Genomic DNA, 27,918 nt, shown 5'->3' with positions numbered 1-27,918 from the left:
AAAAATATGAATATGGTAGTTCTCAAACTTGAATGTGAATCAGAATCACCTAGAAGGCTTATTCAAACAAAGATTGCTGGGCTCTACACCTAGAGTTTCTGATTCAGTAGACCTGGGTGGGGTCCATGAATTTGCGTTTCTAACAAGTTCCCAGGTGATGCTGATGCTGTTAGTCTAAGGAGCACATTCTGATAATATATTAACGGTAATTTACTACATTAAAGGTAATTTACAACAAAAAAATCAAATGAATCCTTGAATTTTCACAGTACTAATGAATAATAAGAAGAAATCATAAGCTTTGTAATAAATCATCCAACTTATTCAAGAAGGGGAAAAGAAATTTCAGAATATAAAAGTTATAAAACATGTAAAATTATCATAGGAAAGAGTGAGATTATACAATCTGCTGACAATGCAAGTAACACAAAACCAGGACAGATCAACATAAGAGACAAATATAAATCTCCAAAAATACTGTACTATGATATATAGTTCATGACATAAATTTGCACCTTAATGACATCATGAAAATGTGGAAGAAAAACAAAAGAAGCTTTGAAAATTGTAAAACTATATTCATTGCTGGCTTTAAAAATAAAGTAAGAAATATAAAAGCTAAAATATAGTACTACTTAAGATGTTAAAATATACATCACAAATCAAACAATAAACTAATTAAAGAACAGGAATAGAAAATGCTTCCCTTACCCTGCATAAAACATTCTATCTTTTAAAAAGATAGAAATGATACATCAGAAGAGATATTACCATATATAGCTCCAAAGATGACAGGCTACTGATCAAACTCTATATGGCAAAATTTATATTCAAAGAGTCTGGGATTGTTTCTACTCAACCTTTCAATTAATAAATTTGTATTTCTCTAAACTAGGCTCCTGAACTTATTAGACTATAAATTACAGGCCCCCTACCCCCACTGTAATGGGAAGGGGATTATCCTATCCCAGCTTTCTTAGTGACAGCAGTTTCCATGGCTAAGACAGGGACCCCGGTAGAGTTTGGGCCCAGGTGGTGAGGTTAGTGGAGCTGTGGGTACTGGGGCCATCTGCTTAAATCTCTTTTCAGGCAACACTTACCTTTTGTTAAATTAAGGGCTATAAATAAAATAATAATAAGGGCAGTCTTTCTTTTCTTTCTACCTACTGCTTCTGATCGGGGTTTCTCTGCTCTCTATCTCATTGCAGAACAGAAGCAAGAACATAGTTTTCCCCCTTTTAATTCTAAGGACCTCTTGCCCGGAAAAAAATTTTTTTTAATTAATAACATTAACTTTTATGAAAAAAATTAGTTATTTCATTTTTGTTTTCAGAAATAAGTACCACTTTTTCCTCATAAAATTATTTCAACCACTGAATGTACCAAATGTTATTAGGCTATCTCCCTGTTAGTACTCATTTCAAAATAAAAAGCTACTCCATCTATTTTTCTACTTACATTATGCTTATGACTCCTGCCTAACTCAAGTTCTTTTTAAATTAAGATATTGCACAGGCATCAGTTTCTACTAAAGTTTTGTAAAATTCAATGTGCCCTGAAAATTGCTTGTTTCAAGTATTAAGCCAAGACATAGTTAGATAAACTACCTGAAGGTGCTCCAACCCAAGCCAAACCAAGAACACCATCATCAAAATCTCGGTCTGTGAAGACATAGGCCAAACAGTAGTCATCATGATTCTGCTCAGAATTCAATTCCAGAAACTTCTCCACGCCAATATTCGGGAAACGGAAGGGATTTGTAGGATCCTTTTCATCAGCAGTTGTGTTGATCTAAAATCCAAGACAACTATTTAAATAGGCAATTAATGTTAGCAGAGCCTATGTGTAAAGTCTTTGCTCACCTTCTTCTGCATCCGCCTGGACAATATGCTTGGAACCCAAGGGAAATCAGGCCTGAATTAAGGCTTCTACAATTGTTCCCACTGCCCCCCCATCCCTGAGCTGATTATAGAAGCCAAAAAGAAAAAGAAAAAAAAAAAAAAAAAAGGCTAAGTAGGAGAATTAAAATTGAGTATGTTAAATTTCTGGGCAAGTACTGACCAAATTTCTGAACACTGAACACTTGGGATGGAAAAATAAGTTCTACTTTCATAACTTCTAATAAAGGAAGTACAGTTTCTCAAATTTAATCATATGAACAAGTCCCTTTTAGTACTAATCTCCTGCACATGGTGGAAAGTATAAGGATATAGACCCCTAAATTTTAGCTAATTACCAGAAGATGAAATAGATATCAAACCCAAGACTGTCAATGCAACAGACAAATCATTTCCTTGGTTCTCCTTGCCTAAAATCATAGGAGTCAAGCCCAGCAAACTGCAAGTTCAATTTTTTTTCCCCTGAATGTGGGCAAGAATTTTTTTTTTAACTACCCATTCTCTTCTCTTACTGTATCAAGCTGAGTTCCTCCAGAATGTTTCTTTTGATACTTAGCTACTATACTCCTAGTGCGGGTTCCTCCTTCACAATCTGAAGAATAATCAGTTCTGATACTAAACTTCTACTAAACAAAAGCTTTCATTTATTAGCCCCTGCCTCCTTTCAAAGACCCCTGCCTGTCCTATGAAGTCCTAGAACAATTTGGCTTTCCCAGAGTAAGTCAGAAAATTACATATACAACTGCGGATACAGAATAAAAAGGGATATGCATGAAAGTAAACATTTTTTAGAAGGCAGTCCTCAGTCTATTGAAAATGTTAGTAGCAAAGGGAGGATGTAACAGTTGATAAAATGAGAACCGCAGGTCTTTTTAGGTTCCACACCCTTCAATAAAACCAAGAGGCTCAGAAGCAGGATTGCAAAAACACTACTGAGGGCAACTGCCTAAGGACAGATTTCTGGTTTATCTATTAACAACTAAAAACAATCAGTAATGGTCATCTAACACAAAAAAATCCAACAGCAATCACACTATATATTATAAATATCCCATGCTTAGAAACATGCTATAGACGGCTCTTTCCCACTAAACAGTGAAATGAAATTCCTTGATATTTCTGTAATACTGGCTACAAATAAAAACTGCATCTACATTATGGTTAACCTATATTAAAAATGAGATAATATTTAAATGTTTATTCATATAAATTTCAAATTAATGGGTCACAAAGAATCTGCAGATGAGATTTAAACTAAAATTTTAGTCTCAGTTAAAAGCTTGAAAACATCCAAATGCCACACTATCCATTCATATACATGCATTTCTTCATAATGCAAGTCATTGTACTAAAAAAAAATGTACTTCACTACAATTTGTTCTGGTATTCTTTAATTTTCACTAGTTTGCTTTTATTAATTTGCCTACTAAACAATAATTATTATCACTTTTACTTGCTCATTTAAAGGCTTAACTTACTCTCAAAATACATGAAAGCAACTGATTAGGAACAATTCTTACATCGTTTATCTACAAACCACATTTCACCTTAAACTCCAATTTAACATTTAGGCACACTACTAAGGACCACCTTTAACTATGCTATTAAATATATTACATGCATGAACAAAAATTATAATTTTGTCAATCATATTTTAAGAAAATTAGGAGCACAAATATAAAGAAACCCTATGGCAAGTACTTTCGTAAAATGATTTTTTTTAACTCAAGCTGTTTATCTAGCTTATGAATTCAGATTCTTAAAAGCTATACACATAGAAAGAATTCACATTTGGAAAATTTTTGAAACAACCCAATTGTTAGTAATTTAATATCTACTTATTTAAATTTATAACATTAAAATTAATCATCAGTGACACTGTGGCTCTAGGTGAGCATTTCTCAAAAATGTGTTCTACAGTTCTGTGGACTGTCAGTTGACATTAATACAGAAAAGGTTCCATGGTCGAATTAGTTTTGAAAATTACGAGTTTCTCTTCTGAAGGATGTCTTAAAATTTGAGGTATGTTAGCGTATACTATGAATTTACATGAAGAGAGCATAGTACTAAGTGTTTTTCCAACTTCTAATTTTATTTAACCATTCTATCCTTCCTTCCTGCAGAGCACCAAATGGGACACACTCTGAAAAATACTACACAAGGCAAATCTTAAGAAACTGGGAAATAAGGGGGTGGGGGCAGAATGTCAAGTACTGTATCTATAGTTCTTGAGAGGCTAGGGCTTTCTCGCTGGCATGTTAATCAAACAGAATAGAGATGACAGTACCTCTTCTGCAGTCCAGATTAAAGCCCTACGGGGATTTCATTTTTAAATCATAAACCTAGATATCTCTGTGTGTGTTTCTGTGTGCATGTGTAAAAGCCAAGAGTAAAGATAAACTGGATCAGTAATACAATTTAAACTATTAATGCATAAAGTAAAAAGCAAGCATTTTTCTTTTTATAAACACGGTCCTTATTGTTTCTCTTTCTTAATGTTCTGAACTATTGAAATTCCTTACTCTTATTCGTTTCACCATGAAACTGATGTTACGGATTCCAGAGAAGTCTGTAGTCTGGTAAATTGTATCAATCGCTTTAACATGACTGGATATCTATAGATTAAAAAAAAAGAAGAACAACCTTTTAGAGGCAATATTAAAATGTGAATAATGCTGTGAATTTCTATTTCCCCAAATCAAGAATTACTCATGTTCCACCACACTCAAACTTTAAAATGTCTACATCATATATTGGATGAAAAGATGAAACAGATTAGTGAGCTAGGGCTAAGAGGGGAGATTCTATGCCTTTTCCAGACCCTTCTCCAGCCAGAAACAAACATCGCTCTTGCTTCAATCATGCAAACCTTTGTTTCCTCAATCAATCCTGCAATGTCAGACCTCCGTGCCTTTTCATGTGCTATTTCCTTAAGCCTAGAGTATTTTTATCCATCAGACTCAGTTCAAATATCTCCTGTAAGAATTTCCCTGAGAGGGGTGCCTGGGTGGGTCAGTTGGTGAAGCACCTGATTCTTGCTTTCTGCTCGGGTCATGTTCTTGGGGTTGTGGGACCAGGCCCCCACATCAGGCTCTGTGCTGGGCATGGAGTATGTTTGGGATTCTCTCTCCCTCTGCCCACTCCCGCACCCCACTCTTGTTCTCTTGTGCTCTCACCCTCAAAACAAAAAACAACAGAAAAAAAAAATCCCTGATAATGTCAGGACACTCAGTCATTCCCTGACTTTAGTCTTTCTATTGCTGTACTAGTACACATAATCTTTAAGTTGTTTTGACCACTTACGATATACTAGGCACTGTTTTAGGTGCTAGGGACACAACAGTGAAAAACAGTAAAGGTCCCTATCAACTTACAAAGATTTATTCTACAGGGTGATGGGAGAGAGGAAGTAACGCAAATATAAACAAGATACATTAAGATTTGCTAAAGTCTAGGAGGAAATTAAACATGGTGATATAACATAAAGGGATTCTCTATTTACCTAGCTGACTCCCAACTACACTCTCTGGCTTCTAAACCACTTTCCCATCTTCATTTATAAAAACATTCTTGCTACAGTTTATGTAAAACATGTATATATTCTTTTAAAATTATTTTCAAAGAAATCAGATAAACTTAAGATGGTTAAGTAGAAGCATTAACAATAATTTCAAAAGTAGCCCAGGCTACCAAACTGATCAAGTTCTAACGGTGCTGACAGGGTCCGTTATAAATTCATGCTGTCGAACCTCAGCTTGGCTTGGTAATCCCTTACCCAGTTCTCTGTTTCTACTCCATTCCCGAGGGTGGTAGTCCAAACATTCCTCCACAGATGATTATACTTCAAACTTTCCTGAGACTTCATCTTGACTTCCCTCCCTCTTTACCTTCAAATTTTTCTATCTTCATCCATTTCTATCTTCCTCAAAGGGTAATTCTTCCTTAAAGGGAAACTTTTATTCCCATCCCAATCCTTACTGGACCTTCAAGAACACTGTTTCCTATCCATTTTTCTTTCTCTTATATCTTACATTGCTTTTCTACTGGATAACTTTCCTCTTCCTACCAACTTGCTCATTTATTTTCTGTCCTCCTTTCACCCCCAAATATTCCATATTATAAGTTGCCATATTTGTTCCTATTTTTCACATTTCTTAAAACCCTCACTGCTTTGGCCAACCCATTCATTACTGTTGGCAATGTTTTCACCCTCACAACTCTATCAGCTTAAAACTCATCAGTAATCCTCTAGTAACTAAAAATCAACTATCTTTTGCAGTCATTTTTTTCAGTATTATTGAGGTATAACTGACAAATGAAACTGTAAGATCTTGAAAGTGTACATCTTGATGATCTGATACATGTATACACAGTATCCCCCCATCTAGTAAATTAACATATTGTGGTCATTCTCTTTGATATCTCTGCAATGTGACACTGCTAGCCAGGCATTTGGTTGTGAAACTTGTTTCTTCCTTTGCTAATGCCATTTAATCTCCTACCTGTTTAACTATTATGTTTTACCCCACAGCTTCTCTTCCTCACCCTGTTCACTATATACAGATATTATCCCCCAGTTTCTTCCCTTTTAATTTCATTCTCTCCCCTTACTTCAACTCTATCTTTTGTATCCTTAAATTCTATGCAGAAACCTTAAGGTTAGGCAAACTTCTCCTAAGCTCCAGCTCTCCATTTTCAATATCCTAAGGAATGACCACTTGGCTCTTAAACACATCTAAAATTAAGCTCATCACCACCATCAAAATGAGTTCACCATTTATATAACTAGTGGCACCTACATCCTCTTAGTCTCAAATCAATTTTTTTTTTTGGAGTCAAAATGCATTATCAAACACTCACTGGGAATCTTCAACAGGAAGGACATTTTGAACAGTATCTCCAAAAACTTTTTACTTTAATAAGGGTTAAGAAGACAAAAATGCAAATAACACAACTCTGAAAATGCTAAGTATAAAAAAACAAAAACAAAAAAACAAGTGCTAAGTACAATGGGAATACAGAATAGAAATTAAATACTTCTTATTGGAAGGATTCCTCTATTCTTCTCTCTTTTAGGACCACAACTGAAAATTTCACCCGCTTTTCAAAGCTAAGTTCCAGTGTCATCATCTTCACAAAATCATTCTCATACACCTATTTTGGAGGATTCTAAAATATCCTAACTGGGGCGCCTGGGTGGCTCAGTCGTTAAGCGTCTGCCTTTGGCTCAGGGCGTGATCCCGGCGTTTGGGGACTGAGCCCCACATCAGGCTCCCTGCTCCACTGGGAGCCTGCTTCTTCCTCTCCCACTCCCCCTGCTTGTGTTCCCTCTCTCGCTGGCTGTCTCTCTCTCTGTCAAATAAATAAATAAAATCTTTAAAAAATAATAAATAAATAAAAATAATAAAAAATAATAAATAAATAAATAAATAAAATATCCAAACTGGTCTCTCAGTCATCTGTGCACTTATTCTATGTATTTTATAATTATTGAAAATACGTACTTTTTTTTTCCCAAAAAGAGATATGCTGTAACTTTAATTCTTAGAGAAAAATATAGGTGTAATGAAACAATATGAGAACATAAGAACTCCTAAAATAGTAGCAAAATTATAAATACCTGGGCAATCACAGCTTCTCGTGTTCCATAATATTTAAAGAACAGATGATCAGTCTGAATATAAAGCTGACAAGTATTTCTTTCAGCTGAAGTTGTACGTTTTTTCCTTAGGTGTTCTGGACCATTAACGGCATGTACTTCTTGAGGTGTCTATATGTCGAAAAAGAGTCATTTCTGATAATTAGTATGCTTCACTATTATAAATTTATATAGCAAAGAACACACATCATGTAGAATTTCATATTCTGCTTTATTATGGAATGCCACAGGTGTTCCCCCGCACCGTTAAAAATTCTTCATAAATCTCACTTTCAGCCTCATAACATTCTACTGTATAGACGATCTGTAATTTATTCAAGCAATTCTTTCATTTTTAAACATTTTCAAAACCTACCTTTTAATATGTAATCATTTAAATATAAAGCAAGTCTTATAGTTGTTTATAATATTTTGATATCTTCTTCTATCTCCCTCTAATACCCAATTTGTACCCAGCCCTGTCAAACTGATCTCCTAAATACTCAGGGAATATGCCTATTATCTCTGGCACCCACGCATCAGTCCAAGCTACCATCACTTATTACCTAGAATACTGCAATAATAGCGATGTAATCCATCCATATCCACTACTGGCCTTCATTCTATTCTCCATACTGCAATCTTTTCGAAATGCAAATTTGCAAATATTACCCACCTGTATAATAGATTTCAATGGCTTCTGACTGCTCTAAGGATAAAGCCCTAAATCCTTTACACGTGCCACCAAATCAGCATTGCAGTCTCTGCTTACCTGCCCGGTTTCTTTACATTCTATATTATTTCAAAGAGAGACTCTATCTACCACAGAACCCAACTCTTGCTCTCTGTGCTACAGCTACAAAGGCCTTCTTTCCAATCCTCCAGCATCATCTGTCTCCTGACACAGTCTCTACACACACCACTATCTAGCTAACTTCTCCCTTCAGATTTAGAGAAGGTCAATTCATTCATCCTACCACCTCAGAAAACCACGTACCCATGTCCCTTACACAGCGCAACTTTAGTTTATTGTGTGGTGATTGGTTTAATTTCTGTCCCCAGCCCACCATCATTACTTCAACCATTAGAATATGAGCTCCAGAAATAAGAAACTATTTCTGTGTTTGCTTCTCGCTATACTGCTATCACCTAACGCAGACTTGGCAGGCAAACAGTAGACATTCAGTATGTATTTGTTTAAAGAATTAGCACTGCTACTGAACCCAAGCACTTAAACATTTGCTGACATCTAAGAGCTCCATTTTAAGTGAATTTTGATGACATAGTAATGGAGAATTCAAAATAAATCAGATTTTAAGCCACAATTCCAAATTTACACTCACATTTTATACTTTCCTTCCCCCTTGACAACTCCATGTTTGACTGTTCTCTCAGTTACTGCCTTCATTTAACTTTTATTTATTTTCACTGATACAGCATTCTAGGATAGCAGTTACTCAGTTTCAGCACATTGCACTGTCTTTGGTTTTCAACTGTCTCCAATGAAAAATGAGCTGTCATTTCTACTGTTGCTGCTTTGAAGGTGACTAGACTTTTATTATTGGTTGCTTTTAAGAGTATATATCTTTTGGTTTTTAGACTTTTCTAATAATATGCTAGGGTGTTACTTTCATTGGAAAGTATTTATCCTACTCTACAGGGCTTACTGAATTTGTTGATATTCTCTGTCATATCTGGAAAACTCTCTGTCATATCTGTCCCTATTTCACTCTCACTTTTTTCCTCCTGAGATATCAATTATACATATGCTAGACCTTTTTAATGAATCCGTTATCTCTTATATCTCTTTTTTGTATTTTTCTATCCTTTTGTTTCTTAGTGGTTCACTCTGTTTTCTTATGATACACCATCCAGATCTAAACCCATCAAATTCTTAATTTCTGTTGTTATACTTTTCTTTTTTTTTTTTTTAAGATTTTATTTATTTATTTGACAGAGACAGCCAGCGAGAGAGGGAACACAAGCAGGGGGAGTAGGAGAGGAAGAAGCAGGCTCCCAGCGGAGGAGCCCGATGTGGGACTCGATCCCAGAACACCAGGGTCACGCCCTGAGCCGAAGGCAGATGGTTAACGACTGCGCTACCCAGGCGCCCCTGTTGTTATACTTTTCAATTCTAGAATTTCATCAGGCTCTTTAGTTCATTTTCAGTTTTCTGCTGTAATTTTAAATTCCATCTTTATGTACTTGAACATATTGAAGTCTGTATGTGTCTGATCATTTCATTATCTGGAAAACTTCAGATTAGTTTACATGTCTGACATCCCAGCTAGAATGTAAGCTCTCTGAGGGTGTATACTCTGGGGGTATATACTCATTTATTCTTGTATCACTGATGTTTGGTATACAATAGTTTTTTCCTCTTGTTCTTCCATCATGTTGTCTTGTTTGTCCATATCCTTATTATTTTTAACTGAGTGCCGACAATAAACATGAAAAACCACAGATATAAGTTTAGGCTTCAGGTGATGATATCTTTTTCAAGACAAGATCTATTTTTTATTCTGGTAATCAGGGAGGCTTGATGCACTAGTAATCCTGAATCACCTTACTCTAATCAGAGATTAAGCAGCTGTGCTGCAGAATTTTAATCCCCGTGACAGAAGGAGGTAGGACATATTTTGACTCACTTTACTCCCAGGGAGTAGCCCTTCAAGAACCCAACCTAAAGCCCTTACGAGAAGGCCGTAAGTACTATTTTTATCCTCAGCCTCAAGAATCTGGAGAGATCCACACGGCTTCTCAGTCTCTCAGCCACCTTATCATGAACTAGAAGATACACCTGAAGAAAAGATAACCCCAAAGGCCATGCTCACTTGGCTAGGCATTCCCATATTTGCCTAAGACCCAGCCCCATAATTCTCCACAGCTTTGTTCTCTCTCCAATGCCTCCAAACAAATGCACACACAAACATGCACATGAAGACACACATATAAACATACACATACGTACTTTTAAGTATTTATATTTAAAATATTTTTATTTGGGGGCGTCTGCATGGCTCAGTCAGTTAAGCGTCTGCCTTCAGCTCAGGTTGTGATCTCAGGGTCCTGGGTTCAAGCCCTGCATCTGGCTCTCTGCTAGCAGGGAATCTGCTTCTCCCTCTTCCTCTGCCCTACCCCAACCAGCTTGTGCTCATGCGCGTGCTCTCTCTCAAATAAATAAAATCTTTTAACCAAAAAAAAAAAAAATTTATATTTTGGGGCCAGGTTGGTTTTTATTAGCTGCTCTAAATAGGAGAAGGATTACTCTATTTCTTGAAAGCAATTCTTTGTTAATTTTATGTATTGTGAATACTATCTCAAAGTTTGTAACTGTCTTCGCTTTAAGGTATCTTTTACTATTAATTTTCATATAGTGAAATATATCAAATTTTTTATAGTCAAAAGATTTTATGTCATATTCAAAGTGTTTCTCTATCCCCAAATCCAAAATATTTTTAAATATCTTTTCAAATGCTTTGCCCATTTTTTAACTGGAGCTCAGGCATTTTTTTAAGTGAGTTAAAAAAGTTCTTTGTATATTCTGGAGAAGCCTTTTGTCAGATGTACTGTTGACATTTTTGCACAGTCTCTGGCTTTTTACATTTTCTTAACTGTGTCTTTTGAGATTTTAATTTTGACAGAGTCCAACTGATAAATTTTGTAGGGCATTTTTGTACCCTAAAAAACTGTTGCCTATGCCAAAGTGACAAAAACTTCTCCTTTTTTTCTAGAAGTTTTAAGTTTTAGCCTTAAGCAAACAGATTTATTATCTATTTTCAGCTAATTTTTGTATAAGGTATATAGTGTATAGCCTGAGGTTTGATTTTTCCCCCATATGGGCATCCAATTAATCATGCCAGTACCATTTGTCAGACTGCTCTTTCTTGTGAAAATCAGCTGACCCTATGGACTCTCTATTCTGTTCTATTGATCTATCCTTGGGTCAAGAGGACACTACCTTGACTATAAATGGCTTAAAATCAGCCAGTATAAATCCTCTAGCTTTGTTCTTTTTGGAAAATTCTTTTGGCTATTCTAGGTTCTTTACATTTAAGCCTATCAGAATCAGTTTATCAATTACTAGATAAATCCCCACTGAGATTTTGATAGGGGTTGCACTAACTGACTCTACAGGACAATTTGGGGAAAACTGACATATTGAGTCTTCCAAACAATAAACACAGTATATTTTTGCATTTATTTAGACATTTAATTTCTCTTGGCAATGTTTTATAGTTTTCATATATATGTCTTGTGCATATTTTATTAAATTTATTCTAGGAATTTTATATTCTTAATGATATTTTTAGAGGGTTTTTGTAAATTTCATTTTCTAAATGTTCATCGGTAGTATATAGAATACAACTGATTTTTTCATACTGACTTTGAATCTCTCCTATATCCTTGGTAAACTTACTTATTAATTTTATAACTTTTCCTAGATTCATTAGGATTTTTTAAGCATACTCTCAATGGCACCTACAAATAAATGCAGTTCATTTCCTTTACAGTCTATATGCCTTTCATTTCTTTTTCTTGCCTGATTATGCTATGACCATGATGTGTTACTTTCTTTTATATATTGTTGAGTTTGACTTGTTAATATTTTGTTTAAGAAATTCTGCATATATTCAAAGGTATATTGGCTTGTAGTTTAGTTTTCTTCTAATGTCTTTGTCTGGTGTGGGTATCAGAGTAATGCTGCTCTGACAGAATATGTTAAGAAGTTTTCCCTTCTCCTTTATTTTCTTAAGGGCTCTGTGTAAGATTGATATTTTTTCTTTCTTAAAGGCTTAGACTTCTATGGTGAAATGATATCTGGGCTTGAACATTCCTTGATGGAAAATTATTAAGTATCAATCTAATAACATCATATACACACCTAATACTATATTTCTGCTTGTTTTCTTAATTTCTATCTGTAAAGGAATTTGCCCATTAAATTGGCTGTTGAATTTATTGGCTCAACATGCTCAAAATTTAAACTATTAGTGTGTGTAGTAATATCCCCTTTCATTCCCGATACTGTTAATTTGTGTTTTCTCCTTATTTCTTGATCGGACTAGCTTTAGAAGTTTATTAATTAATCTTTTCTACTGATTTCCTCTTGTTTTTATATCACTGATATCTCTTCCTGGTTACTTTAGTCCATCTATTTACTTAGAGGTTAATTTGTACTTCCTGGTCTAGCTTTTTAAGGTGGAAGCTTATGTGACTGATTTCTAGATCTTTTTTCTTTTCTAATATGATCATTTAAAACTTCACATTCTTTGTTGTTAGCAAATGTTTCCTGTGCGCTCTTCACTTCTTTGTATAGATCTAAATTTCCATCTGGTATCCTTTTTCTACCCAAAGAAAATCCTTTAACTTTTCTTGCATTTAAATTTTCTTTCAGTGGTTATTCAGCTTAAGCTGAATCTAACAAATTTTATTATTTTGTTTTTGTTATTCACTTCAAAATAGTTCCCAATTGCATTATTTGATGTGACTTAATTTCTAAAAATTTCAGGATTTTTCCAGATTGTTTGTTGTTGATTTCTAATTTAATTTCCTTAAGACCTAAGAACTTATTCTATATAATCTCAAACCTTTTAAAGTTATTGAGACTTCTTTTATAGCCTCGTATATGTTAGCAAATGTTCATATACACTTGAAAAGAATGTATATCTGCTACTTTTGAGTGAATAGTTCTATAAATGTCAATTAGGTCAGGCTGGTTCAGAGTGGTGTTCAAGTGTCCTATATCCTAACTGGTTTTCTATCTACTTGTTTTATTAGCATATCAATCAACTTCTCTACTCAGAAATAAGTACCTCACGCTATAATTTGTAGATTTGTCCAGTTCGCCTTTCAATTTAGTCAGTTTTTGCTTAATGTATTTCATAGCTCTATTACTAAATGCATTATTAACATTTAGGATTATTTCTCCATGATAAAGTAAAATGTTCCTCCTTATCCACAGTAATACTCTGTGAACTGATATACATTCTTTGATATTAATATGGTCACTCTAACATTCTTATGATTGGTATTTGTATGATACATGCTTTACCATCCTTTTAAATTATCTGTGTCTTTACATTTAAACTGCATTTCTTTCAGCAAGGATACTGAAGCAGTAATCAGAAGTCTCCCAACAAACAAGAGTCCAGGGCCGGATGGCTTCCCAGAATTCTACCAAATATGTAAAGAAGAACTAATACCTATTCTTCTGAAGCTGTTTCAAAACACAAAGATGGAAGGAAAACTTTTTTTTTTTTAAGATTTTATTTATTTATTTGACAGAGAGAGAGATGGCAGCGAGAGAGGGAAGACAAGCAGGGGGAGTGGGAGAGGAAGAAGCAGGCTCCCAGTGGAGGAGCCTGATGTGGGGCTCGATCCCAGAACGCCAGGATCGCGCCCTGAGCTGAAGGCAGACGCGTAACGACTGAGCCACCCAGGCGCCCCTGGAAGGAAAACTTCTAAACTCTTTCTATGAGGCCAGCATTACCTTGATCCCAAAACCAGACAAGGACCCCCACCAAAAAGGAGAATTACAAACCAATATCCCTGATGAACATGGATGCAAAAATTCTCACCAAGATACTAGCCAATAGGATCCAACAGTACATTAAAGGAATATTCACCATGACCAAGTGGGAGTTATTCCTGCTCTGCAAGGGTGGTTCAACATCGACAAATCAATGTAATACACTACATTAAGAAAATAAAGGACAAGAACTGTATCATCCTTTCAACAGATGCAGGAAAAGCATTTGACAAAGTACAGCATCCTTTCTTGATTAAAATTCTTCACAGTGTAGGGATAGAGGGAACATACCTCAATATCATAAAAGCCATCTATCAGAAAAGCCAACAGCGAATATCATTCTTAATGGGGAAAAACTAAGAGCTTTCCCCTTAAGGTCAGGAACACAGCAGGGATATCCACTATCACCACTGTGGTTCAGCATAGGACTAGAAGTCCTAGCCTCAGCAATCAGACAACAAAAGAAATAAAAGGCAGTCAAATCAACAAAGAAGTCAAACTTTCACTCTTCACAGATGACATGAAACTCTGTGTGGAAAACACAAAAGACTCCACCCCAAAACTGCTAGAACTCATACAGGAATTCAGCACAGTGGCAGGAAATAAAATCAATGCACAGAAACCAGCTGCATTTCTATACATCAACAACGAGACAGAAGAAAGAGAATTAAGAAGGAGCTGATTCCATTTACAACTGCACCCAAAACCATAAGATACCTAGGAATAAACCTAACCAAAGATGCAAAGGATCTGTATTCAGAAAACTACAGAACACTCATGAAAGAAACTGAGGAAGACACAAACAAATGGAAAAATGTTCCATGCTCATGGATTGGAAGAAAAAATATTGTTAAAATGTCTATGCTACCTAGGGCAGTCTATACATTCAATGCAATCCCTATCAAAATACCATCAACTTGGGGTGCCTGGGTTGCTCAGTCAGTTAAGCATCTGCCTTTGGCTCAGGTCATGATCCCAGGGTTCTGGGATCGAGCCCCACCTCAGGCTCCCTGCTCAGCAGGGAATCTGCTTGTCCCCCTTCTTCTGCTGCTCCCCCTGCTTATGCTCTCTCACTTGCACTCAAATAAATAAATAAAATCTTTAAAAAAATACCATCAACTTTTTTCACAGAACTGGAACAAATAATCCTAAAATTTGTATGGAACCAGAAAAGATCCCAAATAGCCAAAGGAATGTTGAAAAAGAAAACCAAAGCTGGGGGCATCACAATCCTGGACTTCGAGCTCTATTACAAAGCTGTAATCATCAAGACAGTGTGGTACCAGCACAAAAACAGACACACAGATCAATGGAACAGAACAGAGAACTCAGAAATGGACCCTCGACTCTATGGTCAACTAATCTTCGACAAAGCAGGAAAGAATATCCAATGGAAAAAAGACAGTCTCTTCAACAAATGGTGTTGGGAAAATGCGACAGCCACATGCAGAAGAATGAAACTAGACCATTTCCTTACACCGTACACAAAAATAGACTCCAAATGGATGAAAGACCTAAATGTGTGACAGGAATCCATCAAAATTCTTGAGAAGAACACAGGTAGCAACTTCTGTGACTTCTGCCGCAGCTACTTCTTCCCAGACACATCGCCAAAGGCAAAGGAAACAAAGGCAAAAATGAACTACTGCTAAACAGTTACAGATAAAAAGCTTTTGCAGAGCAAAGGAAACAGTCAACAAAACCAAAAGACAACCAACAGAATGGGAGAGGGTATTTGCAAATGTCTTATCAAATAAAGGGCTAGTATCCAAACTCTCTAAAGAACTTATCAAACTCAACACCCAAAGAACAATCCAATCAAGAAATAGGCAGAAGACAAGAACAGACATTTCTCCAAAGAAGACATACAAATGGCCAACAGACACATGAATAAATGCTCAACATTGCTGGGCATCAGGGAAACACAAACCAAAACCACAATGAAATACCACCTCACACCAGTCAGAATGGCTAAAATTAACAAGTCAGGAAATGACAGATATTGGTGAGAATGCGGAGGAAGGGGAACCCTCTTACACACTGTTGGTGGAAAGGCAAGCTGGTACAACCACTCTGGAAAACAGTATGGAGCTTCCTCAAAAAGTTGAAAATAGAGCTACCCTACAACCCAGCAATTACACTACTGGATATTTACCCCAAAGATACAAATGTAGTGATAGGAAGGGGCACCTGCACCCCAATGTATATGGCAGCAATGTCCACAACAGGCAACCTATGGAAGAGCCCAGATGTCCACTGACAGAAGAATGGATAAAGAAGATGTGGTTTATATATACATACAATGGAATACTATGAGCCATCAAAAAAATGAAATCTTGCCATTTGCAACAACATGGATGGAACTAGAGGGTATTATGCGAAATGAAATAAGTCAATCAGAGAAAGACAATTATCATATGATCTCCCTCAAATGTGGAATTTAAGAACCAAAACAGGATCATAAGGGAAGAGAGGAAAAATAATACAAGACGAAATCAGAGAGGGAGATAAGCCATAAGAGACTCTTAATCACAGGAAATAAACTGAGGGTTGCTGGAGGGGAGTTGGGTGGAGGGATGGGGTAACTGCGTGATGGACGTTAAGGAGCACGAGTGATGCAATGAACACTGGGTATTATGTAAGACTGATGAATCACTGACCTCTACCTCTGAAACTAATAAAACATTATATGTTAATTAACTGACTTTAAATTTTAAAAAAAAATTTTAACTACTTTTTTAGAAGGATTTGGTCTTGCTTTAATCACTCTTACCATCTCAGCTTTTTAAATCAATGCAGTCCACTTATATTTAATGTAATCCTCAGCATGGTTAGATTGAAACTTACCATCTTGGTATTTATTTTCTATTTGTCCCACATGTTCTTTGTTCCTTTTTTTCCCCTACCTTCTTTTGGATCAACTGAGTATTTTAAACTCCAGTTGATCCCTGAATAACCCAGGGATTAGGGATGCCAACCTCTCACACAGTTGAAAATCTGCATATAACTTTTGACTCCCCCAAAACTTAGATACTAATAGCCTGCTGTTGACTGGAAGCCTTACTGGCTGGTAACATAACTTGTCAGTTAACATATATTTTGCATACCATACATATTATATACTTTATCCATATATAAAGTAAGCTACAGAAAAGAAAATAAGAGAAAATACATTTACAGTGCTGTAATTTACATACTATACAGTATTTACTGAAAAAAAAATCCACATATAAGTGGACCTGTGCAGTTCAAATCCATGTTGTTCAGGGGTCAACTGCACATTTGATTTCCTTTATTGACCTGTTAACTATATCTCCTTTATTTTCTTTCAGTGGTAACTCCAGGGCAGAGGACATTACTGTAAATATCTCAAAAGGACAACAGTAAATACTTTTGGGCCACACTATCTCTGTTACAATTACTCAACTCTACCAATGTAGTGCAAAGGCAGCCACAGACATGCACCTATGAATGATTACGTGGTTGCGTTCCAATAAAACTTTATTTACAAAAACAAGCAGCTGGTCCATGAGCTGTAGGTTGCTGAGCTCTGCACTAAGGTTTCCAATATCCAACTTTTAAATAGCAGAATCCACCTGCCAAAATTATACCACTTCCTGTATAGTGTAAGAAACAATAATATACTTCCACCTTCCCTCCTATCTTTTGTGCCATTATCATAAATTTTGATTCTTTGTATATTATAGACAAATTTTACATTGTTACTATTTTAAGTAATTATCTCTTAAAGAAAATATTTAAATGATAAAAATGTCCTTTATATGTATTTACTATCATTTTAAAGATTTATTTATTTTTGAAAGAGAGTGTGCACACATGCACGTGTGCAAGCAGGGGAAGGGGAGCAGAGAGAGGGAGAGAAAGTCACAAGCAGATCCACACAGAGCATGGAGCCCCACGCAGGGCCAGATCCCACAACCCTGAGATCCCCATCTGAGCCGAAACCAAGAGTCAAAGGCTTAACCGACTGCGCCACCCAGGCGCCCCTATGTATTTACTATTTTATGCTCTTCACTCCTTTGTATAAATCTTCATTTCCATCTGGTATCCTTTCTCTACCTGAAAAACATCCTTTAACATCTTGCAATGTAAATCTCCCAGAGGCGAATTCTCCCAGCTTTGTCTAAAAAAGATCTTTAATTTGCTCTCATTTTTTAATATTATTTTCACAAAATAAAGAATCCTAGTTTGACAGTTTTTCTTTCAACACTTTAAAGATGTCATTCCATGTATGTCTTCAGTTTGCAATGTGTGATGGGCAGGCAGCAGTTACGCTTATATCTGTTCATGGTATATAAACGTTATCTTCTTTTTTATGGTTGCTTTTCTTTTAAAGGATTTTATTTTTAAGTAATCTCTACCCTCAATGTGGGGCTTGAACTCACAACCCTGAAATCAAGAGTCGCATGCTCCACTGACTGAGCCAGCCAGGCACTCCTCTCATTTCTAGTGATTTCCAGTAATTCGATTTTAATGTCTCCTGATATGATTTTGTGTTTATCCTGCCTGAGTTTCACTGAGCTTCTTAAGCCACTGATTAAATTTTTTTTCGTATCTTAAAATTCTGGAAACATTAATTTTTCAAATCTTTTTTCTACATTGCCTCCTCCTTGGACTCCCAATTAATTATTTTCTCTCTCTGCTTAGATTTAGATTATTTCTACTGTTTTACTGTCCTTTATTCACGTTTTCTTATGTTAGCTTCTGCAATAACTAATTTGCTCTTAAGCCCATCCATTAAATTTTTCAATTCAGAAAATGTACTTTTCACAGTTCTGTAAATTACATTTGGTTCTTTATTATAATTTCTATTCTGTTTTCATGCTTTTTCTGTAATTCTTTTTTTTTTCCCTAAAGATTTTATTTATTTGACAGAGACAGACAGCCAGCCTCGAGAGGGAACACAAGCAGGGGGAGTGGGAGAGGAAGAAGCAGGCTCCCAGAGGAGCAGGGAGCCCAATGCAGGGCCCAATCCCAGGACTCCGGGATCACGCCCTGAGCCGAAGGCAGACGCTGAACGAATGAGCCACCCAGGCGCCCCTCTGTAATTCTTTGAACATATTAATAATAGTTGCTTTAAAGCTTTTGCGTGCTAATGCCTTTAATTTCTGGTTCTGTTTCTATCTGGGTGTTTTTTTCTCCTGACTATAGATCACATTTTTCATCTTTTAGTCATCTAGTAATGCTTTTTGAATGCTAGACATTATGAATGTTTACATTGTTGAGTATCTGTATTCTGCATCCTCCTTTAACAAATATTATTGAGCTTTATTCTGTCGGGGAGTTAATTTACTTGAAAATCACTTTGATCTTTTTCAAGCTTGGTTTTTTCAGCTTCATAAAGGCAGGTTTGAAGTGGTCTTTACTCTAGGGTGAGCTAAACCTACTCGTAGCATGGCTTGGGATCTCAACCAAGTGTAATTTCTTACAGCTGTTCAATTTAGAGATTCTCCAATAGTTTGTCCCTCTCTTGTAGTTGTCTAATACCATCTCACCCTGTGCACGCACAGGTTAGTTTTCAGCTAAGACTCAAGGCAACCGCTGTCCAGGTATCTGGAGATTTCCCAGTGTAGTCCTCGCTTCTCAGGTACTCTGTCCTAAGTCCAGATACCTCAGCCTTCTTAAACTTCGACCTGTCTCTTCGACTCAGCAAAACTGCAATGTACGTCTCACTCCTCTTGAGATCCCCTTTCCCTGTGCCATAACTAAACTTCTGCCTCCGGTCAAAAAAATCAGGGAAATCACTGAGAGACTTATTTCTCCCCTCTCAGGGATCTCAGTCCTTCACGACCTATTGTCTAATGTTTGAAAATAATTGTTTCAAATATTTTGTTCATTTAGTCTTCATATATTTACAGGAGGTCTAGCTGGATATCAGTTACTCCATCACGACTGGAAGGAAAATCTCCACTTATTTTTTCCACTAAGCATTTCATGTTTTTCATTTTAGACATTTAATACTTCAATATAGCTGGAGTTTTGTTTTGTTTTAAATATGATGTAAAATGGAGACCTAACTTTTTTTCCAAATGGACAAACATTTTTTTTCTAGTTCTACTTATTCAATGACCTCTACTTTTCCTCACTGATGTACTGGTCTCTTTCTGAGCACTCAATTTTATTCCTCAGGTCAACTTGTTCATCCTATGCTAATATCTAGCACTCAATTATAATAAGTTTTAATACCTTCCAGGGTAAATACCTCTTTTCTGCTTACCACCTTTAGGGTGGGCCCTACTTCTTCTTAGCCTTTACTTTTCTCTATAACATTTTCAATCCATCATTGTGCTGTGAATAACCCTGCTATAATTAATATTGGAATTGCAGTGAATCTACAAATCAATATGGGGAAAATTGATGTTTTTGTGATATTAGCTATTAATTTCCACAACTGTGGTATATCTCTCCATTTATTTAAGATAAATCTTCTTTAACTTTTCTTCCCAGGTTTTATAACTTTCCTTATGTAGGACTTATAATTCTTTGTTACACTGAATCTTCAATACATGATATTCTTGATACTATTATTAATGATGTTCTCTTTTTCTGGTAGTCTGCTGATATGAAGAAATGCAACCAGGGGCGCCTGGGTGGCTCAGTCGTTAAGCGACTGCCTTTGGCTCAGGGCGGGATCCTGGCGTTCTGGGATCGAGGCCCACATCAGGCTTCTCCGCTGGAAGCCTGCTTCTTCCTCTCCCACTCCCCCTGCTGTGTTCCCTCTCTCGCTGGCTGTCTCTATCTCTGTCAAATAAATAAATAAAATCTTAAAAAAAAAAAAAAAAAGAAATGCAACCTACTTTTGTATATGAATGTTATATCTAGCCACTGCTAAACTTTCTCATATTTAGTATTCTGTAGTCTTGTCCTCTCTATGCACATTGCCAACACCTTAGTACAAGCCACTATTCTCAATCAAGTAACTGAAACACTTCGAATTAGTTTCCCAGTCTCTAGTTTTGTACCCCACCCTGGAGTTAAAAATTCTTTAATGGTCTTGCTATCTCTCTGACCTTTGTATGTACTGTTCTCCTGTCTTCCTAGCTCTTCATGGCCAACCTAACTTCTGCTTATTCTTTTAGTTTCTGATTACTGTCCTCAAATACTTCCTAGGCTAGATTAACTACCCCTTTTATGTGTACAGTTATCACCCCATGCTTAATTCTCTTCTATCTCTTACCACTCTCAACTGTTTCTCTGTGTCGCCAATTAAACAACAGCTGACCCTCGTACAAACCCTTCATGGGTTTGAACTGTGTGAGTCCACTAATAAGCGATTTTTTTCCATACATAAACTACCGTCCTGTAAATGTATTTTCTCTTCCTTGTAATTTTCTTAATAACATTTTCTTTTATCTAGCTTCCCTCAATTATAAGACTACAGCATATAATACATATAACAAAATATGTCAATTAACTGTTCATGTTATCAGTAAGGTATCCAGTCAACAGGAGGCTATCAGTAGTTAAGTTTTTGGGGAGTCAAAAGTTATATGCAGATTTTCAACTGCACAAAGGTCAGCATCCCCAACCACCATGTTGTTCAAGGGTCAAGTGTTACTAACTTTTTGAGAACAAGCTTTCATGTTCATCTCCACATACTCCCAGGACCTCCCAGTCTCTGACATATGGCAGAAGATTGATATGTAACTATTCAACAAGTGCAAGAATAAAATCTCACTTGTACTTGAAAGATACACCTGAAATAGAATTGTTTGTGCCATTTCACAGATCAAGAAACACACGTATCTACATTTGTGACTCAAGAAACGCAAGCAACATTATTCCACCTTACTATTTTTAGAAAACATGCCAAAATACATAATGTTTTACCATAAAAATATTTTTTTCATTTTAAATCTCTGTTTTGAATTATTTTTAAAAAGGTCAAAAAAAGTAAAAAAAACAATAGTCAAATGGTGAAAAAACTTAATATATTAAAAGCAGAGTTGGAGCCCCACGCTGGGCATAGAGATTACTTTAAAAATCAATTATTTAGACAATAAACAAACATATATATATCAAAAGCCTTGTGATTTTTATTATATAGTGCATAACTATCTCAGTTTGCTTAGGAACACATGATTTTTAGTGTTAAGCTGGGGACGTCCCAGACAAACCAGGGGAATTTGGTCGCTCTAATTTTCATACTAATACAAATACTTATATTTATACAAAACACATGTTTAGACTAAATTTTTCGTAACTTGACAACATAACATGCAAGACAGAGTATATTTTGGACATGTAACTTAATGTTTTTTCAGTCACACAGATTCGTATTCCAATCTCAGCACCATATCTTTATTATAGGCAAGTTACCTGACCTTTTGAACGTTAAAAAATATAAATATTTCCCCACAGTGGTAAAAATCTTTCAGAAATTCTAGTAACAGACATTTTTAACGCAAGAACACATGCCCAAGTTCATTTCCATTTCTTAAATGCAAGCTAGTATTAAAATCCTTACCTGTGTTGCTTCCTCTACACCAGTCATCTGGTACTTCCTCATCCTTTCAAATACTGAATGATCTGCACAGCCCCCCTGTGGACCATATTTATGTGGATAGTCTAAAACACAAAGAAGTAATGTCATTACTATCACATGTTTAGAGATTACTAATTATCTTATAAATGAAAAACTAACTGTCACAATTAACAAAAGCCATAGATGCTTATTGAGCATTCTCATTTTAAAAGCCGGCAGGTTAGTAAGTTCTCCCTCAATAAAATATCACTGGTCTCTAGATTTTTTTCATATAGATGATTTGTGAATTCTAAAAAAGGACAATAATCATTCTTCATTCTAGGTTTAACTTTCCCAACCTTTCCTGCTTCAGATACATAAAGTATGTTAATACTGCAATTTACTTCGTTTTGTAATTTATAACTTTCCCTCCAAACACATTAAATTTCCTATGCTGCAAATGTACACCTCAAGCTGAACTACAGTTAGACTGCTAGAATATTCTATATGGCTTGAATTCCTTCAATGAATACCAACTGGCCTCAAGAAAAAGGGACCTAGAAACATGCTCCATGGCACAGTAAAAGCAGAGTGAGTTTAAATTTCTTTGATGTGTAATTCAAGTGAGTGTTTTATAAGCCAATAACTATTTTATCATCATTTGTTTTCCCTTTATAATTAAACAGTGATTAAAAATCCTTAACTGAATTGGTTCTATTTCTAGATAGCTGTTCCATTTTAGTTTAGTCATTTAAAAGCTTATTCCCCTCTCTCAAATTTCACGTACTTCTCCCTTGCTAGGGTTCTCCTTATTCATGAACATATTTTATAATTTAATCAAGGTACCATAATTAAGAGAACTGTCAAGATAAGATACCAAGACATGCGTGAGAAGGGAAGCACTGAAAAATCCTTAAGTAGCTTAAGATACAGTACAAAGAATTATAATTAGAAATACTACACGTAATTTCTTAAGAAAATCTAGAACCTACAGTGGATACTAGTGACCTATTTCTTTGGAAATGCTAATTAGACAGTACAACACAAATTTAATCTAGCAGTTAAGAGGCAGGAGTTATGGAACAACCTACATTTACTGATATTGACAGCTCTGACTTAAACTTAAGTTTTTTTATCAGAGGTCAACACTGCAAAAACTGTAAAATTCCAATCAATAAATGTGAAATGACAGACTTAAAATGTTACCACTTTATAACCCCACATGTATAAAGTGATTTAGGTAAGGATCATTAACGGGTACTAAAACCATTAGATGAAAGATATGAGGTAACAGGATATTCATAGTCTCTGAAAGTATCCCCCCATAGATTATTTATTAATTATAAAGGAAGATGGTACCTTCACACTAAAGATATAGCAACTCTCACTTCATTTACCAAGTGATCAAGCTAAGCACGACCAGTAGTAGAAAGATATGTGCCTCTTGACGTGATTCAGTAAGGGATGCCCAGCTTTCCCTATACAATATTCTTGACCAAATATGTTCACTGAATCTAATGATGAATAAACAATCAGACACAACAAAATGCAGAACATCCTATAAGTCACTGACCTAGACATGTAAAAAAAGGCAATGTCATTTAAAGAAAAAAACCAGGAAAAGTTGATAACTAAGAGTAGGGGAGCCTGGTAATTAAGACACTAAAAGAGACATAATAAACAAATGCAAAAAAGGTATTCTTAGGACTACTGGAGAAATTTTATTATAGACTGGAAAGTAAATGATTTTACTGAATTAATTTTTTTTAGGGGTGAAACACTACTATAGCTAGTTATGAAAATGTACATATTCTTAGGGAGTGTGTGTTTTAGGAAATGTGTATAGCAGTGAAGTTTCATTATGTCTACAACCTATTTTCAAGCAGTTCCCCAAAAAGTGTATGAGGGGGTGCAAAATGTTCTTTTGGTTTTTTTAAATGGCAGATCTGGGAGAAGGATATATGTGTTTATTACACAATTCTTTTAACTTTTTTTAAGTTTAAAAATTTTCAAAATAAGATTAGGAGTAAAAGGCTGAAATGTTGGTAGAGCAAATTATTTCAAAGTGGAAAACTAACACAACTGAAGTACCAAATGGGAAAAAACCTAATACGTGTATTATTCTAGCATTTCAAAGGTTGACCGTGGGAAAGTAAAAACATAACACCATCCAACATGTATCTAATAAGAATCTGCCACAAAGGCTGAAAAGTTTTCCAATATAATATGCCCAGATTTTCAATTCTCAGCTTTTAGAAGATTTGGGGTTATAATCACCACAATACCTTCCTTTGATAATATAATTTTAACCTGAAAATATCCCAATGACCTTGCCCAAATTCTAATTGGAATCTAGCTTTCCTGAACCACCAGTGAAGAAGTTCCTCCATGCCAAGAACACTCATTTTAATAAACAAAGGAAATATATACAGTCATACTCACAGGCAAGTTTATACACATACTTAAGTACCTTTTTCAGTTAACAGAATTTAGATCTCTTGGAATTTTGCTAGTTATTTTAATTGTTATTATAAAGCCATGTTCATAGTTTGATATCATTTATACATCCATAATTTTGTGATATTTTATTTTACCCCCATACTAGGATAGTCCAGACTCCAGTAACTAAAAACATGGGCTGATTCTTTAGCTTAGTTTTCCCTTAACTCATGGCTAAGAAAATGGTTTATCTTTTTAAGATAACAATGTGTATGGGGAGGAACCCTTCTGCTGACCCTGGCAGCAACTAGGCAGATAAGTAAAAAAATGCACTTAGAGTTACTGATACACAAAATATTTTGCCATATAAAAACAGATGAAACTAGTTTATATATTTTCAAAAGTTTAGTTTCTGTTCCAATGTGATAAGCAACTAACTTACTATTCAATTAGCACTTTATGTTCTTATTTTCCCACTAACGGGTCAGTTTGTGGTACCCTAAATTAGATTTGTTTATTAAGTCAGTATTTAAGATAATAAGAATCTATTTTACCACTTACCTTAGGCTAATTTTAATTCAATAAAATAAATGCATATTTACCATTTGATGAAATTCTTATAGTTGAATTAGACAATACACACACACAAAAGAGCTATTTTGACACCAGAAACTAATATAACACTGTATGTTAAGTATATGGGAATTAAAATTAAAACTTTAAAAAAAAATAACTATTTTAAACTACAGTTCTGATTTTATATTTCCTAAAACCATCTTAATAACCCTGAAACCCAAACTGCTATCTCTCACACAGAGACATTAGCACAGACACACAAGCATTGACACCAATGACACCACTCCTAAGTAAAAAACTATTTAACTTATTAGCTCTGTGATTAAATCATTACAATCAATTTTCAGATGAACTTTCCCTAAATGTCTACCATACCTGGTCTCCCCATCCCACATGCCTCACCACTACCAGAAAGAAAAGAAGAAAGGAAAGGAAGAAAAGAAAGAACAAAAGAAAGAATATGGGGGCAACATGGAGGGAATAATTTGTTTACCAAAATACTAAAACATCCCCCAAATCCTTCATATCAATATATCACTTAGCCAATAAAAAAAGGTTTTTAACTATTCAAAAATCTTATTTGAAAAAACAATTTTACTCTTGGCATAGTTTAGCAGCCATTGACCAACAGGTCCTCATTATCCTGCATACAAAGCTAGACTGAATTTCCCAGTTCCCTTCCTATTAGGTGTGACATATAACCAAGTTCAAGTTGAAGGAAAGTGAGCAGTACAGAAGTGCACGAGACAGGATAACCATGCTCTTTTCCCCTTCAGAATGGCTGGTGGGAGAAAACCTGGGAACAGTATGAAATAAAGTACCCTGGATTCCTGAATTACTTATTGAAGAAAAGCTGCCTGATGAGGAATGCTCACCTTAAACTGTCACATAGTGAGAAATGAGCTTTTAGTTCATGCATTTTGTCACTGAATTTGGGGGCTGTTTGGTACTGCAGTTAGCACTGCCTTAATACATGGTGAAAACGTTTGTCAAAGAGAGAAAAACTCATTTTATACCTGCTCTCCAATGGCATTTGGCAAATTTTTCGAATCATAGTACCAAAGTAATCTTAAACTAGCATATCAGAAATTCTTTAGCAGTGTTAGTATTAATGGTCATTTTCTGAATGTTTTCATTTATAACTAGTTTTCACCCATCCCCAGATAGAACTTTTGCCAAAAAGTCAGATAAACAGTTAAGATGAACACTCATACACACGGTAATAATTCCACTTTTAGATGAAGATAGAAGCTTGTAAATTCTGTAACACCCAGATAAAGTATTTCACATGCTTAGAGAAATGTGCTATTATCACTGTTCAAACAGTTTAAGAAGGTTTACTCAATGCATGATTTTCAGTTTTAAAAAGTAAAAAGAGCTGTGAAGCTTGTTAGCAATGTGGTTATAAGTCCACCACATAACAAATATGTCAAAATAACATTTTTGTTTCAATACATAATTTAGTTCAACTGTAATACTTCAATATATACATCAGTTGATATCCTTGATATTATTCAAATTTGAGAAATAACAAATATCATAATCTGACCATGACAAGAATTAGGATATACCTCCATTCAAAACATACTACGGGGGCACCTGGGTGGCTCAGTTGGTTGGGCATCTGACTTCTGCTCAGGTCATGATCTTGGGGTCCTGGGACAGAGCCCTGTGTCAGGCTCCCTGCTCAGCACAGAGTCTGCTTCTGCTACTCCCTCTCCTCTGCCCCTCCACCCTGCTCATGCTCATTCTATCTCTCAAATAAATAAATCTTTAAAACACACACACACACTAAGGAATATATTTTGAATCTGTTTCTACACAGGCACAAAAGAGCTACTACAAAGTATTTCTGGAAGAGAGAATTTTATACTTCCAAACACTTGAACCAGTAAATGTGCACAGCATTAAAATGAGTATCTTACTGAATTCAGGAAAAAAACAAAAATATCCCTGCCTTAAAACAACTGTTAACATCATTCTCTTTAGTATGATGATAAGGGAAGCCAAAGAATAATATACATGCCTGATTTATACATATTGAGCAGTCCCTATTATATAGTAACTCAATAAAATATAAATACTTTCCAGATATTAGTAATAGTAGACACATTGACACTCTCTTGTCATCAATATATTGGCACTGATGCTGAGCATTTGAACATTAAGATTGGGACACTCAAACAAGTACTGCTTAATGGGTATCTCACCTACATGACATAATATATAAAGCTAATATATCTATAGACATAAATAAACATATACGTGTATACACACACATATATATTTGTTGACATTGTATATGTAGCCGAGATTAGAATGGATTTCTTCCCACCACTCCTCCACAATC

At 35.4% G+C, this 27,918-nt stretch overlaps 1 protein-coding gene across 2 annotated transcripts in view; it reads right to left on the bottom strand.

Annotated features, from left to right (window-relative positions):
* Nucleotides 1-27,918, bottom strand: part of ADAM10 (ADAM metallopeptidase domain 10) — a 132,789-nt gene that overhangs the window by 37,176 nt on the left and 67,695 nt on the right. For both annotated transcript variants that reach the window (XM_008706028.2, XM_040620591.1), the window contains 4 exons: nt 22,557-22,657; nt 7,519-7,668; nt 4,421-4,513; nt 1,608-1,791 (listed from right to left, as the gene is read on the bottom strand). In XM_008706028.2, the coding sequence (XP_008704250.2) occupies nt 1,608-1,791; nt 4,421-4,513; nt 7,519-7,668; nt 22,557-22,657 (528 nt within the window). The remainder of the gene's footprint in view (nt 1-1,607; nt 1,792-4,420; nt 4,514-7,518; nt 7,669-22,556; nt 22,658-27,918) is intronic.

This window comes from Ursus maritimus, unplaced genomic scaffold, assembly GCF_017311325.1.
Source record: "Ursus maritimus isolate PB19 unplaced genomic scaffold, ASM1731132v1 scaffold_35, whole genome shotgun sequence".
Classification (NCBI taxonomy): domain Eukaryota; kingdom Metazoa; phylum Chordata; class Mammalia; order Carnivora; family Ursidae; genus Ursus; species Ursus maritimus.
Note: the sequence above shows the minus strand (reverse complement) of the source record. Positions and strands in the feature narration are given on the sequence as shown.